The sequence below is a fragment of the Haematobia irritans genome, chromosome 4 (assembly GCF_050003625.1).
Source record: "Haematobia irritans isolate KBUSLIRL chromosome 4, ASM5000362v1, whole genome shotgun sequence".
NCBI classification, from domain to species: domain Eukaryota; kingdom Metazoa; phylum Arthropoda; class Insecta; order Diptera; family Muscidae; genus Haematobia; species Haematobia irritans.
Window position 1 is genome coordinate 70,637,849 of NC_134400.1, and position 15,142 is coordinate 70,652,990.

A 15,142-nucleotide genomic window follows, 5' to 3' on the forward strand; every position below is an offset into this window, starting at 1 on the left:
CCCAAAAAAATTGAATAATCCTCCCAAAACCTAAAAAAATTGAAATTTTTATCTGAAAAACTTATTTTGCCCATATCTTCGTATATACGCGTCCTAGAGCGAAAAGGACTTTAATTCGTAACACCCCAAAAAATTTAATAATCCACTCAAAACCTAAAAAATTGCAATTTTTATATGAAAAAGTTATTTTGCCCATATCTCCTTAAATATACGTCCTAGGGCGAAAAGGACTTTAATTCGTGACCACCCCCAAAAAATTGACAAATCCACCCAAAACCTAAAAACATTTAAATTTTGATATGAAAAACTTATTTTGCCCATATCTCCTAAACTAAGCGCCCTAGCGCGAAAAGGACCTTAATTCATGACCACCCCCAAAAAAAATTGAATAATTATCCCAAAACCTAAAAAAATTGAAATTTTTATCTGAAAAACTTATTTTGCCCATATCTTCGTATATACGCGTATCTCCTAAACTAAGCGCCCTAGCGCGAAAAGGACTTTAATTCATGATCACCCCAAAAAAATTGAATAATCCTCCCAAAACCTAAAAAATTGAAATTTTTATCTGAAAATCTTATTTTGCCCATATCTTCGTATATACGCGTCCTAGAGCGAAAAGGACTTTAATTCGTGACCACCCGCAAAAAATTGTCAAATCCACCCAAAACCTAAAAAAATTTAAATTTTGATTTGAATAACTTATTTTGCCCATATCTCCTAAACAAAGCGCCCTAGTGCGAAAAGGACTTTAATTCATGACCACCCCCAAAAAAATTGAATAGTCCTCCCAAAACCTAAAAAAATGAAATTTTTATCTGAAAAACTTATTTTGCCCATATCTCCTTAAATATGCGTCCTAGGGCGAAATGGACTTTAATTCGTGACCACCCCCAAAAAATTGACAAATCCACCCAAAACCTAAAAAAATTTAAATTTTTATATGAAAAACTTATTTTGCCCATATCTCCTAAATTAAGCGCCCTAGCGCGAAAAGGACTTTAATTCATGACCACCCCCAAAAAAATTGAATAATCCTCCCAAAACCTAAAAAAATTGAAATTTTTATCTGAAAAACTTATTTTGCCCATATCTTCGTATATACGCGCCCTAGAGCGAAAAGGACTTTAAAAAGTCCTGAAAAACTTATTTTGCCCATATCTCCTAAACTAAGCGCCCTAGCGCGAAAAGGACTTTAATTCATGACCACCCCCAAAAAAATTGAATAATCCTCCCAAAACCTAAAAAAATTGAAATTTTTATCTGAAAAACTTATTTTGCCCATATCTTCGTATATACGCGCCCTAGAGCGAAAAGGACTTTAATTCGTAACACCCCAAAAAATTTAATAATCCACTAAAAACCTAAAAAAAATGCAATTTTTATATGAAAAAGTTATTTTGCCCATATCTCCTTAAATATGCGTCCTAGGGCGAAATGGACTTTAATTCGTGACCACCCCCAAAAAATTGACAAATCCACTCAAAACCTAAAAAAATTTAAATTGCGATATGAAAAACGTATTTTGCCCATATCTCCTAAACTAAGCGCCCTAGCGCGAAAAGGACCTTAATTCATGACCACCCCCAAAAAAATTGAATAATCCTCCCAAAACCTAAAAAAATTGAAATTTTTATCTGAAAAACTTATTTTGCCCATATCTTCGTATATACGCGTCCTAGAGCGAAAAGGACTTTAATTCGTAACACCCCAAAAATTTAATAATCCGCTCAAAACCTAAAAAAATTGAAATTTTTATCTGAAAAACTTATTTTGCCCATATCTCCTTAAATATGCGTCCTAGGGCGAAATGGACTTTAATTCGTGACCACCCCCAAAAAATTGACAAATCCACCCAAAACCTAAAAAAATTTAAATTTTGATATGAAAAACTTATTTTGCCCATATCTCCTAAACTAAGCGCCCTAGCGCGAAAAGGACTTTAATTCATGATCACCCCCAAAAAAATTGAATAATCCTCCCAAAACCTAAAAAAATTGAAATTTTTATCTGAAAATCTTATTGTGCCCATATCTTCGTATATACGCGTCCTAGAGCGAAAAGGACTTTCATTCGTAACACGCCAAAAAATTTAATAATCCACTCAAAACCTAAAAAAATTGCAATTTTTATATGAAAAAATTGACAAATCCACCCAAAACCTAAAAAATTTAAATTTTGATATGAAAAACTTATTTTGCCCATATCTCCTAAACTAAGCGCCCTAGCGCGAAAAGGACCTTAATTCATGACCACCCCCAAAAAAATTGAATAATCCTCCCAAAACCTAAAAAAATTGAAATTTTTATCTGAAAAACTTATTTTGCCCATGTTTATTCTTCATGATTTTTTTATTTGTTTTGACAAAATAAAATAAATCTCCAATAGAATAAAATTAAAATCTGCTGCTCTTTTCATTCTTTCTATATTGCAGCCAATCCAAAGGTGGTAATTCATATGTCAGGTATTGAATGGCACGCGCAAGAACATTTCGCTTGCGTATGCTATTCAAGCTACCAGCCAAATAATATGAAACTCAACACCAGTCATTGGCTTCATATGGAAAAAGAATTTAACTGCAGCATAAGCAATTCCGGCAAATAATTCGACTATGTTATTTTTCTTTTACTTTTTGTTGTTATTACTACTTACTTGTATTTAGTATATAAGGCTGAATAAATTTAATAAAGATGATCACTACGATTAAACCTCTTGGTGTTTCAATTGGCGTGATTATATTCTTTCTTGGTGTACCACCGAGTAAAGAATTTTAAACTCCTCTTAAAAGAAAGTTCTGGTGCACTAACAGGACTATCATTAAACCATTTATTCTGGTGTACCACCAGAATATCCGCTGAGCAAACGCGCTCAAGCATTAACATTTTGGCGACCGTGACAGGACACTTTGTGCCTGCAACCACCGATCAGGACCCTTTGTGCCTGCAACCACTGATCAGGACCCTTTGTGCCTGCAACCACCGATCAGGACCCTTTGTGCCTGCAACCACACATCAGGACCCTCCGTGCCTGCAACCACTCATCAGGACCCTTCGTGCCTGCAACCACTAATCAGGACCCTTTGTGCCTGTAACCGTTCATCAGGACCCTTTGTGCCTGCAACCACTCATCAGGACCCTTTGTGCCTGCAACCACCGATCAGGACCCTTTGTGCCTGCAACCACTCATCAGGACCCTTTGTGCCTGCTACCACCCATCAGGACCCTTTGTGCCTACAATACCCATTGTGTCTATAATTAATCAACAGGACCTTTGCTCCTATAATCTATACCAGTCAACTAATCAACGATGGAAACTCAGAATGAGCTCCTGCGACAGCTGAAGGACATCGGCGAAGGCATCGCCAACTTCATCAGAAATATTAAGAAAGATCCAAAAATCCGAAAAACCACCGCATATTACCAAGACCGACTGGCTAGGCTCAATGCCGCCTGGAAAGAATTCGAAGAGGCGGACAACCAGCTACGATGTTCAGAGGGTATCGATCCGTCCAGCGAATACTTCGTTTCCGGTTATTATGACAAAATCAAAAGCATGGCCTTGGAATGTATAAAACTATTGGAACATGAGCTCATCGAGAAAGTCCCAGACGCAAAGAACCCTCCAAACGTGCAATCCTTACATACTGAGAATGAACAGGTGGGTGCCACTAGCGGTCACGACGGTCTTATTAGCCGTTCATTAGGCAAAATGGAAGCCCTGAGTCGGCAACTAGAAGGTTTGCAAGTTAGTGGCCAGGAGAGAACCTACTATGAGGTGAAAATGGCCACAATAAACCGTCTATGGCAACAGATAGAGTGCCTCAACGACGATGTTCTAGACAAGTACCCAGACCCAGAGCTACTCGGATACGATACTGCAAAATACATCTGGCTCGAGAAAGAGGCCCAGGCAGCAGTTATCCAACTCTCTAGTGCCAGCAGGGATTCAACCTTCTCCAACCCGGAAGTTGTGGCCCGACCAACTTCTTTACCACTGCCTGCAGTCACTATCATCAAATTCGATGGTGACTATATGAAATGGATATCATTTTCGGATCTCTTCACAAAAATGATCCATGAGCAGAAAATCCCAAATGCTCACAAGATGTGGTACTTGAAAAACCACGTAATGGGCGAAGCAGCAAGCCTTATTGCGCACCTTGCCATAACAGAAGACAATTATCCCACGGCATGGCAATTGTTGGAACATCGTTATAACAATAAGAGGGTTATGGCAGCCACGGCAATCCAAAGGCTACTCGATCAACCCTCAGGTGCTGGATCTTTAAGTGCCCTCAAGCGATTACATGACACAACAAAACAATGTTTGGCAGCTCTCTCCAACATGGGACTCCAGACTTCGTCATGGGATCCACTTTTAATCCACCTCCTCGTTAAAAAGTTGGATAAAAGTGTTCATAGTCAATATGAACAAATGATCAAAAATCCGAAGGAACTGCAAACCATAAGCGACTTCCTATCGTTCTTGGAGAACTATTTTCATACTTTGGAAGCAATGGGTGTAAAGGAAAAAACCTCTATCAATAGCTCCAAAAATTGCGCCCTGACTTCCCAGCCAAGTCCTGAAAGCCGACATTGCATCATTTGTAAGAAGGACTTTCATCAATTATACCGATGCCAGGAATTCGCTCTACTCAGCACAAAACACCGCCTCAATCTTGTACTGGGACAGAAGTTATGTGTGAATTGCTTTAGCAGCAGACATTCCACGAAACAATGCTCGAATTTAGCCCGCTGCCAAAAATGTGGGAGAAAGCACCATACGCTCGTCCACCTTGAACAATCTCACACGCAACCCTCCAAATCCTCAGGTAGATCAATCAAGGAAGATCAAATGGAACACCCCAAACCACTAGAATCAACAACAACTTCCAACCAATCCACTGCGGCTTCGCTTATCACTACCCCATCCGTCATAGCTGAAAGCTTGGCCTTAAACTCTGAATCTCGAAGGCCCTATATTCTACTAGGAACCGCATTGGTCAAGATTAAGGCGAATGGTCTGGAAACCGAATGCAAAGCAATACTCGATTCGGGATCTCAAGTCAACCTAATTACGGAAAGATTAGTAGCACGACTCGGTCTACCAAGTAGACCTACGACTATGTCAATTAGTGGTATAGGAAGAAATCGGACCAAGGTTCAACACAGAGTGAACATTTCGCTCCAGTCAAGATATAACAATTTCTCATCACGCTTGGAGGCATTCGTACTTCCCCAAATAATTACTCCACAACCTGCTCAATTTATCCACATTGATAAATGGCTAATTCCCAAGAATATAACGCTGGCAGACCCTACCTTCAACCGTCCAGGCAAAATCGACATCCTATTAGGCGCAGAATATCATCATCAGCTACTCGCTATCGGACAAATCCAACTAGGAGACAACCTTCCAATCTTGCAAAACACAACACTTGGGTGGATAGCATCAGGGAAGGTATCTGATCAACATTTGCAAACATCAATATGTGGAGTACTAACTGATGAAGATAGCATGAACCAGACAATCGAACGATTCTGGAAACTGGAAGAAGTCGATAATACACAGAAGCAATTATCGATACATGACGCACAGTGCGAAGCTCACTTTAATCAGCATACTGGACGTGACAAAGAAGGAAGATTCATCGTAAGGCTTCCATTTTGTGTCGAACCAAGCTCTTTAGGAGAGTCACACAGTCTCGCTTTTAACCGTTTCCTATCATTGGAACGGCGACTATCCAAAGACATTACCTTAAAACAACAATATATACAGTTTATGAAGGAATACGAAGCACTAGGCCATATGACTAAAGTCAACATAGACAATGTGACAGGAGCAAAATATTTTATTCCTCACCACTGTGTCCTACGACCTGAAAGCAGCACCACTAAACTCCGACTAGTATTCGATGCTTCAACAAAAACATCCTCTGGAAAGTCACTGAACGATGTCTTATATACTGGCCCAACACTACAGAATGATCTGTTTGCTATTCTGCTACGCTTCAGATTGCCACGTTTCGTGTTTACCACAGACATAGAAAAAATGTTTCGCCAAATACTGATACATCCTAAAGACAGACCATATCAGATTATCCTGTGGCGGAACAATATCACCGAACCTATCAACTACTTCACATTAAATACCGTTACATACGGAACCCGACCAGCCCCCTATCTGGCAATTAGATGCTTGAAAGAAATAAGCAGGGAAAATAAGATGCATTTTCCTTTAGCAGCTAGTTTTTTGGAAAAGAACTTCTATGTGGATGATGGCCTGGGCGGAGCAGACAACTTGAATACAGCTTTGGAAATCCAGCGCCAACTGCAACAAGTCATGGCGCAATACGGATTTAATTTACGAAAGTGGAGTGCCAATCATATCCACCTGCTTCATAACATTCCGGAGTGCGACCAAGAAGTTAGCCTGGACTTCAGCACAGATGACACCAATTATACCAAAACTTTGGGATTGGCCTGGTTACCCAAAGCTGACCAACTTAAAGTAAAGGTCAACCTAGCGCCAATCAGGTCAGTGACCAAAAGGACGGTCACTTCAGATCTTGCACGTATTTTCGACCCCCTAGGTTTGCTATCTCCTGTAGTCGTCAGGGCGAAAATCTTTGTCCAAGAACTATGGAATCTAAATCTTTCATGGGATGAAGCCGTACCTTCAGAATACGACTATCGATGGCGAAACTTTAGAGAGAGCCTCAAGTCACTTGAAACCTTTCCCGTTCACCGACATGTCTATAAGGGACATATTTCTCAAAACACTCAGCTCCACATCTTCAGCGACGCATCAGAAAAGGCATACGGGGCAGCAGTATACATTAGAACAATCTTACCGAATAAGATTATACTTGTAAACCTCCTTTGTGCGAAATCCCGAGTAGCACCCCTTAAACAACAAACGCTTCCAAGGCTAGAATTATGCGCTGCACAGCTGGGAGCCAACTTGGCGGTTAAAGTTAAGAACGATTTAGATATGATGACTACACCCACTTACTACTGCACTGATTCCACAATAGTGTTAAATTGGATCAACTCAAGATCATCCTCCTTTCACACCTTTGTCGCTAATCGTATTGCTTCAATTCAAGACAACACGACTCCTGAACAATGGAGACACGTTAGTTCCAAGGATAACCAAGCAGATATCATATCTAGGGGATCAGACCCACATCAGTTGAAACAAACAACCCAATGGATGCTTGGACCATTCTTTCTTCACGGAGATGAGAAACATTGGCCTCCTGCGTTTCTTCCTTCTCCTGATTCGATTAGCACTGAACGAAAGCAGAACCTCCACAACCTAATGTTGGCCGCTGATGCAGAAAACTTCTTGTACAAAATAAATCACAGGAATTCCTTGAAGACACTCCAACGAATTGTTGCTTATGTTCTGAGATTTATTAAAAATTCCAAAACCCGTAAAGAAAATCGACAAAACAGGCCAACCCTCACTCCCCTTGAACTTCACGATTCTCTTATTGTCATAGTTCGTATCGCACAGCATTCTAACTTCAAAGAAGACATTTTACAACTGGAGAAGCATAGAGAACTTAAAGGCTCAAGTCAAATCAAAGGTTTGTCGCCGTTTTTGGACGAACATACAGTTTTAAGAGTTGGAGGTAGACTAGAAGAATCGACTTTGAGTTTTAATGCCAAACATCCCATGCTTTTGCCATTCAATGACCCAATAAGTCGACTAATCTTCGAATCGTTACATAAGGAAAATAAGCATTGCGGACCTACCGCACTCCTTGCTACGGTGAGACAACGCTTCTGGCCCATCAAAGGAAAGCATTTGGCTCGTGAAACTGTTCACAAATGTATTCAATGTGCAAGATCAAAACCAAAGCTTCTGAAACAAATTATGGGAAATTTGCCAGAAACAAGAGTAACGCCTGCAAGGCCCTTCATAAACGCAGGGGTAGATTATTGCGGACCAATCTGGGTACATTTCAAAACAAGAGGAAAACGACCTCAGAAAGCATATCTTGCGATATTTTGCTGCTTTTCAACAAAGGCCGTTCATCTAGAACTTGTAACGGACCTTACAACCGATGCCTTCATTGGGGCGTTGAAAAGATTCATTGGCCGAAGGGGCCATTGCCAAAACCTATATTGTGATAACGCTACCAACTTCGTGGGAGCAAAAAATCAACTCGCAGAGCTGTCAACCTCGTTATTCTCAACAACAGCTCAAGAAAAAATACAACGAGAATGCGCAACTAGAAGCATTACTTTCCACTTTATACCTCCGCGATCTCCTCATTTCGGTGGACTTTGGGAAGCAGCTGTAAAATCCGCTAAAGGTCTTCTGATAAAGGAAATATCGAGTGCATCCTTGACTTATGAAGAAATGGAGACCATTGTCATAGAGGTTGAAGCGATACTAAACTCTAGGCCAATAGCACCACTACCAAATGATCCTAATGACGCCGCTGCACTGACTCCGGGCCATTTTTTGATTGGAGAACCTCTAACTGCTCAAGTAGACGTCACAGCCCAAGCAACAACATCAACTTTGGCAAAACGATGGGAGTTAGTATCCCGAATAAAACACCAATTCTGGAAAAGATGGTCCCAGGAATATCTCAATGAACTCCAGCAGCGTAATAAATGGCAAACTGCATCTCAAAATCTGCAATTGGGCACTATAGTCGCAATTAAAGATAACTTGCCTGTCATGAACTGGCGACTTGGTAAAGTCATTGAAACTTATCCAGGGTCATATGGTTTCGTCAGGGCAGCTGCAGTAAAAACCTCAAGCGGTATCATTAAGCGAGCCATTCACCTACTCGCTCCTCTCCCTCTAGAACAAACTAACGACGAAAAAGGAGATAATTCATTTCCGCTTAGCCGCAGCGCCGCATCTAGCGACAAAGACAATGGTTCACCACCTCCAAAACGTGCTAACCTTCCCACAACCAACATGCTAGTTATTCTAGCATTATTCCTCCCACTAGTGATGTGCCAACAAGTTACCTATACTCCGATTAAAGGCAACCCCGGTATAAATTTTGAGTGTATTGGTAACATTAAGCCAATTCTATCAGAATGGAAGCTTCTGATATATTTCGAACTGGCACCTCTTCATAAGGAACTGCAGCTCTTCATCAACGGAACCAATGCCTTAGCGAAAACATGCAATCACTCACACTTCCGCGATCAATGTAGTGACCTAATAACCCATTTCTACAATATCCAGAAAGATTTGCCAGCCACTCCAGAAAATCTCATTCTACGGAAGAAACGAGGGGCAATAGATATAGTCGGCAACGTAGCAAATTCATTATTTGGTGTCTGGACTCAAATTATGCTGAGAAAATGTCAGGAACAATCAATAGTATTAAAACCAACGAAGCTCGACTGCAAGACCTACTGCGGAACCAAACATCATTTCTGGACTCTACCCTTAATCTCATGAAGCAATCTGAAGCTCGGACACAGGAGAGTTTTGAAAAAATTAATTTTAAAATAAGTAGACTCATGAATCTGACAAACAACGAAAATATCTACCGTTCTCAACTCATCTTATCGCTCAGTATCCAGTTAATTCTAATTGCAAATAACTTGCAAAAAATGCATGTTTCCATGACGGATTTGTTGGCTGACATTCATCATGGTCGAATCAGCCCTCTTCTACTAACTCCACAACAATTTGCTGTCGAGGTAGCTAATATAAAGGCTAACCTACCGCAAGATTTAACACTACCAGTAGTAGATATAATACAATTATATGGCATCGCAACAGCTCATGCATCAATATCGAACGACCATATTATCTGCACCTTGTCAAACCAGGACACCAGTTCCACAAGTGGTAAATAATACTCTAGTAGCCCTCATGCCGACATCAGAAATGATAGCCTTTAATGCTCATCGTGATCAATATTTTACAATGGATAACATCAAACTACTTGACTGCAACTCACTGGATCACAACACCTTTTTATGCCCAAATGTCCAAGCAGTTTACCATAAAGGTGCACAGATTTGTAGCTGCGAAGTCCATCTATTCAACAACGAATCTGACCCTAGCTGCAATATCGAAGCATTATATAACCACAATGTGTGGTATCAACTCTTTAAGAAAAATCAATGGCTGTTTGCCACTGATGCACAGCTGAAATTAAGTACAGTCCGTAATGGTAAAAGCAACTATCAGCCTTTACAGGGTACTGGAATATTAACACTGCCAGCAGGTTGCACAATAAAAAATGAGATGATTACTATCAACAGCCACCAAACTATCACATCGACCCTACACCAGTCCAGTTCATACAATGAGATGTCATTCTTCAATACACTACCTAACATGGAAAATATAACGCAAGCGTTCATTCACCGCTCAAGTTTCGAAGAAATAAATCGTTTGCAGGCAGAAGTGAAGGCACAACTACGTGAAATTCCATCAACCTCAAATTACCATGCAGTTCATAGCCTGATCGTTAGCTACTGTGGATTAGGACTTATTCTAATCGCTGTTGTGGTCCTACTAACAAAGTGCATTTTTAAGAAAAGGGCCATATCACCACAGCCTGCTCCAAGATCAACATGGGACATTTCAGTAGACCCATCCTAAATAAAACCTACAAGGTAACCGGAATTAGCTTATACAAGCCTCTCAAAATTATTCACGACTCCCCTCGGGGCCGCAATATGTTTATTCTTCATGATTTTTTTTATTTGTTTTGACAAAATAAAATAAATCTCCAATAGAATAAAATTAAAATCTGCTGCTCTTTTCATTCTTTCTATATTGCAGCCAATCCAAAGGTGGTAATTCATATGTCAGGTATTGAATGGCACGCGCAAGAACATTTCGCTTGCGTATGCTATTCAAGCTACCAGCCAAATAATATGAAACTCAACACCAGTCATTGGCTTCATATGGAAAAAGAATTTAACTGCAGCATAAGCAATTCCGGCAAATAATTCGACTATGTTATTTTTCTTTTACTTTTTGTTGTTATTACTACTTACTTGTATTTAGTATATAAGGCTGAATAAATTTAATAAAGATGATCACTACGATTAAACCTCTTGGTGTTTCAATTGGCGTGATTATATTCTTTCTTGGTGTACCACCGAGTAAAGAATTTTAAACTCCTCTTAAAAGAAAGTTCTGGTGCACTACCAGGACTATCATTAAACCATTTATTCTGGTGTACCACCATAATATCCGCTGAGCAAACGCGCTCAAGCACTAACAGCCCATATCTTCGTATATACGCGTCCTAGAGCGAAAAGGACTTTAATTCGTAACACCCCAAAAAATTTAATAATCCGCTCAAAACCTAAAAAAATTTAAATTTTTATCTGAAAAACTTATTTTGCCCATATCTCCTATAATATGCGTCCTAGGGCGAAATGGACTTTAATTCGTGACCACCCCCAAAAAATTGACAAATCCACCCAAAACCTAAAAAAATTTAAATTTTGATATGAAAAACTTATTTTGCCCATATCTCCTAAACTAAGCGCCCTAGCGCGAAAAGGACTTTAATTCATGACCACCCCAAAAAAAATTGAATAATCCTCCCAAAACCTAAAAAAATTGAAATTTTTATCTGAAAAACTTATTTTGCCCATATCTTCGTATATACGCGTCCTAGAGCGAAAAGGACTTTAATTCGTAACACCCCAAAAAATTTAAAACCTAAAAAAATTGCAATTTTTATATGAAAAAGTTATTTTGCCCATATCTCCTTAAATATACGTCCTAGGGCGAAAAGGACTTTAATTCGTGACCACCCCCAAAAAATTGACAAATCCACCCAAAACCTAAAAAAATTTAAATTTTGATATGAAAAACTTATTTTGCCCATATCTCCTAAACTAAGCGCCCTAGCGCGAAAAGGACTTTAATTCATGACCACCCCCAAAAAAATTGAATAATCCTCCCAAAACCTAAAAAAATTAAAATTTTTATCTGAAAAACTTATTTTGCCCATATCTTCGTATATACGCGTCCTAGAGCGAAAAGGACTTTAATTCGTAACACCCCAAAAAATTTAATAATCCACTCAAAACCTAAAAAAATTGCAATTTTTATATAAAAAGTTATTTTGCTCATATCTCCTTAAATATGCGTCCTAGGGCGAAATGGACTTTAATTCGTGACCACCCCCAAAAAATTGACAAATCCACCCGAAACCAGGGATCCGGAGCGGAGCGGAGCAAGCCCTTTTTTAGCCGGAGCGGGAGTGGAGCGGGAGCGGCATTTCTAAAATCCGGAGCGGAGCGGGAGCGGAGCAGTTTCCAAATGAAAAACCGCTCCGCTCCGAATAAAATATTACTTGAATGAAATGTGTAACTTTGAAATTACACTGTGTAGGTAATTTCAAATTTAGCTAGTACTTAGCTAGTGTGAGCAAACGTTTAATATGTACGATATGTATTTTTGTACGTACGTACATTGGGGAAAACACAACGTTTTTTAGTAATTGTTTTCAAAAACGGCAAATGTCAAAATATATCTCTAGTATGTGTTGTAAAAGTAACAACAGTACTTTCGATCAATTTCATCCCCTATTACTACAAAGATGTTTGTAATGAACGTCAAATAAATGCAATTAAACGATCTTATTTATATTTAATTTTTTAGTTTTCTACACTGAAAAAAATATTGTCGTGAAGTCAAAGATTCTATGTCCTTAGAATAAGAATGCAAATTTTGCTTAACATGGAAGACGCATTTCTCTAAAATAAAGTTTTTTTTTTCTTGTCCAAAAGGCAATAAACTTTTGAATGAAGTTGTACTGTCCTTATAATTAAGTAATTTTACTTAAAAATGTGTATCATAACATGAAAGATAAAATTTTTGAGGTAAGGTCAACGTGACTTTAATAATTAGGAAAAATTCTTTAAAATTAATAAAATTGTCTTTAAATTTGTTTCCTTTTTGCATCTTGCCTACAAAGCAAAAAATCGTTAAAAAATAAGACATTTTTTTCAAAACTTTATTTTAAAGACGCTTTTTACTTGAAACATAGCATAATTTCTACTGGAAGTCGAGTCTTAATATGAAAAAAAATAACTCGTTAACTGATTTTTAAAGGATTTTGATAACAACTGACGAAAAAAATCTAAAAAAATGAAAAATTAACATTTGCTTCCTAGAAGCAAGTACATAACCCCCAAATTTAAAAGAGAATTACGTCTTTAAAGTATCCTTACTTGTATTCTCCGCTTCTTTGGCTCGGAATTAATACCCAAACTGTTAAAGTAAAGCCAAAATCTATGGAACCGGGCATGCTTTTTTTCAGTGTAAGGACATTCATATTTGCTTTACTATTGTACTATATCCTAGCATTCTCTTATTTCTGATATTAGTTCTCGAAAATTTAATTAAAATTATGGATAGTTTCAATTTTGGTTGAAAAATGTGCGCATATACATTTATTATACTATAAAGGGAAAAAAGCGAAATTAGGTAACACTAGATCTGAGTAAGAATATTCGTGGGTATACCACGGACTGATGTCGATGGAGGTTGTTGCAAACATAAACATACACACACACATTACAAATATAACAAAACCTCTTCTCTACGTCTGTTGCAAAACAAAAAAAACTTTCGGAGAGTAGTTACTTCTACTCTGTGTATAGACTTTCAATTCCAATCAGCGTTGCCGTTTTGGTCCGATCGGACCAAAATTGGTCCAAAAGATTTCTAATTTTTAAATTTGGTCCGATGGTCAGACCAAACAGAATTTGGTCCATTTTCATAAATTTGGTTTCTATCACATATTAAATAGTAGATGGTGCACCGCAAAGAATATTGTCGGGAGGCCAAATACTTCACATGCTTCAAATACGAATTTTGCTTAGAATAGAAGACGTATTTCTCTGAAAAAAAGTTTTTCCTTGTCTAAAAGTCTCTAAACTTTTCAATGAAGTCTGTTTATCCTTATAGCTAAATGATTCGACATAAAAATGTGTATCCTAACATGAATGCAAATTTCGCTTTAATGAAGTCAAAATGGATTTAATATTTCTGAAAAAATCTTCAAAATTAATAAAATGTTTCAACACATTGTTTTAAAGTCATTATACCCTAAACCATATAGTGGTTAGGGTATAATAAGTTTGATCTGCCAAAAAATTTACCTACAAGAAATATTGATTTTAGACCCCATAAAATATATACCGATCGACTCAGAATCACCTCCTGAGTCGATCTAGCGCTTGGTGTCCGTCTGTCCATCCGTCCGTCTGTCCATGTATTTGTTGTTCACAGAATTTCGGTCGCAATTATTAACCGATTTTGATGAAATTTGGTACAGGGAGTTTTTTGGGCACAAGGACGAACATTATTGAATTTGGAAGAAATCGGATCAAATTTAGATATAGCTCCCATATATATGTATTGCTCGATTTCGACAAATGGGGTCACGTTGCACTTTTTTACTAACCGATCGTCGTCAAATTTAGCACAAAATAATCTTCTGTATCACCCTTTAAGTCTGAAAATTTCATCGAAATCGGTTAAGATTTAGATATAGGTCCCATATATATGTATCGCCCGATTTTGCCAAATTAGGTCATAAACCCCTTATTTATCAACCGAGCTTACTCAAAGTTGGCGAAATGTAATCTTCTATAGCACTAACTATATGTGCAAAAAATCATCGAAATCGGTTCAGATTTAGCTATAGCTCCTATATATGTACCGCCCGATTTTTCTAAATAAAATAAAACTCAATTGAACAAATAATACAATGTTTGTACTATAATTTTCTCGAAGAGGAGCGGAGCGATTTTTTTTTCTCGGAGCGGAGCGTGGAGCGGAGCGTTTTTTTGTTTCTCCGGAGCGGGAGCGGAGCGGAGCGAAAAAATGGACCGCTCCGGATCCCTGCCCAAAACCTAAAAAAATTAAAATTTTAATATGAAAAACTTATTTTGCCCATATCTCCTAAACTAAGCGCTCTAGCGCGAAAAGGACTTTAATTCATGACCACCCCCAAAAAAATTGAATAATCCTCCCAAAACCTAAAAAAATTGAAATTTTTATCTGAAAATCTTATTTTGCCCATATCTTCGTATATACGCGTCCTAGAGCGAAAAGGACTCTAATTCGTAACACCCCAAAAAATTTAATAATCCACTCAAAATTAAAAAAA

At 38.3% G+C, this 15,142-nt stretch overlaps 2 protein-coding genes across 2 annotated transcripts in view; both read left to right on the plus strand.

Annotated features, from left to right (window-relative positions):
* The window catches only part of LOC142235555 (uncharacterized), a 30,350-nt gene extending 27,096 nt beyond the window's left edge, over positions 1–3,254 (plus strand). The window contains exon 3 of the mRNA XM_075306806.1: positions 2,900–3,254. Coding sequence (XP_075162921.1) covers positions 2,900–3,254 — 355 coding nt within the window. The remainder of the gene's footprint in view (positions 1–2,899) is intronic.
* Positions 3,255–3,306: 52 nt separating this feature from the next.
* LOC142235557 (uncharacterized) lies at positions 3,307–9,441 on the plus strand. The gene has a single exon (XM_075306810.1). The coding sequence runs from the start codon at positions 3,307–3,309 to the stop codon at positions 9,439–9,441; it is 6,135 nt and encodes a 2,044-aa protein (XP_075162925.1).
* The last annotated feature ends 5,701 nt before the right edge of the window (positions 9,442–15,142 follow it).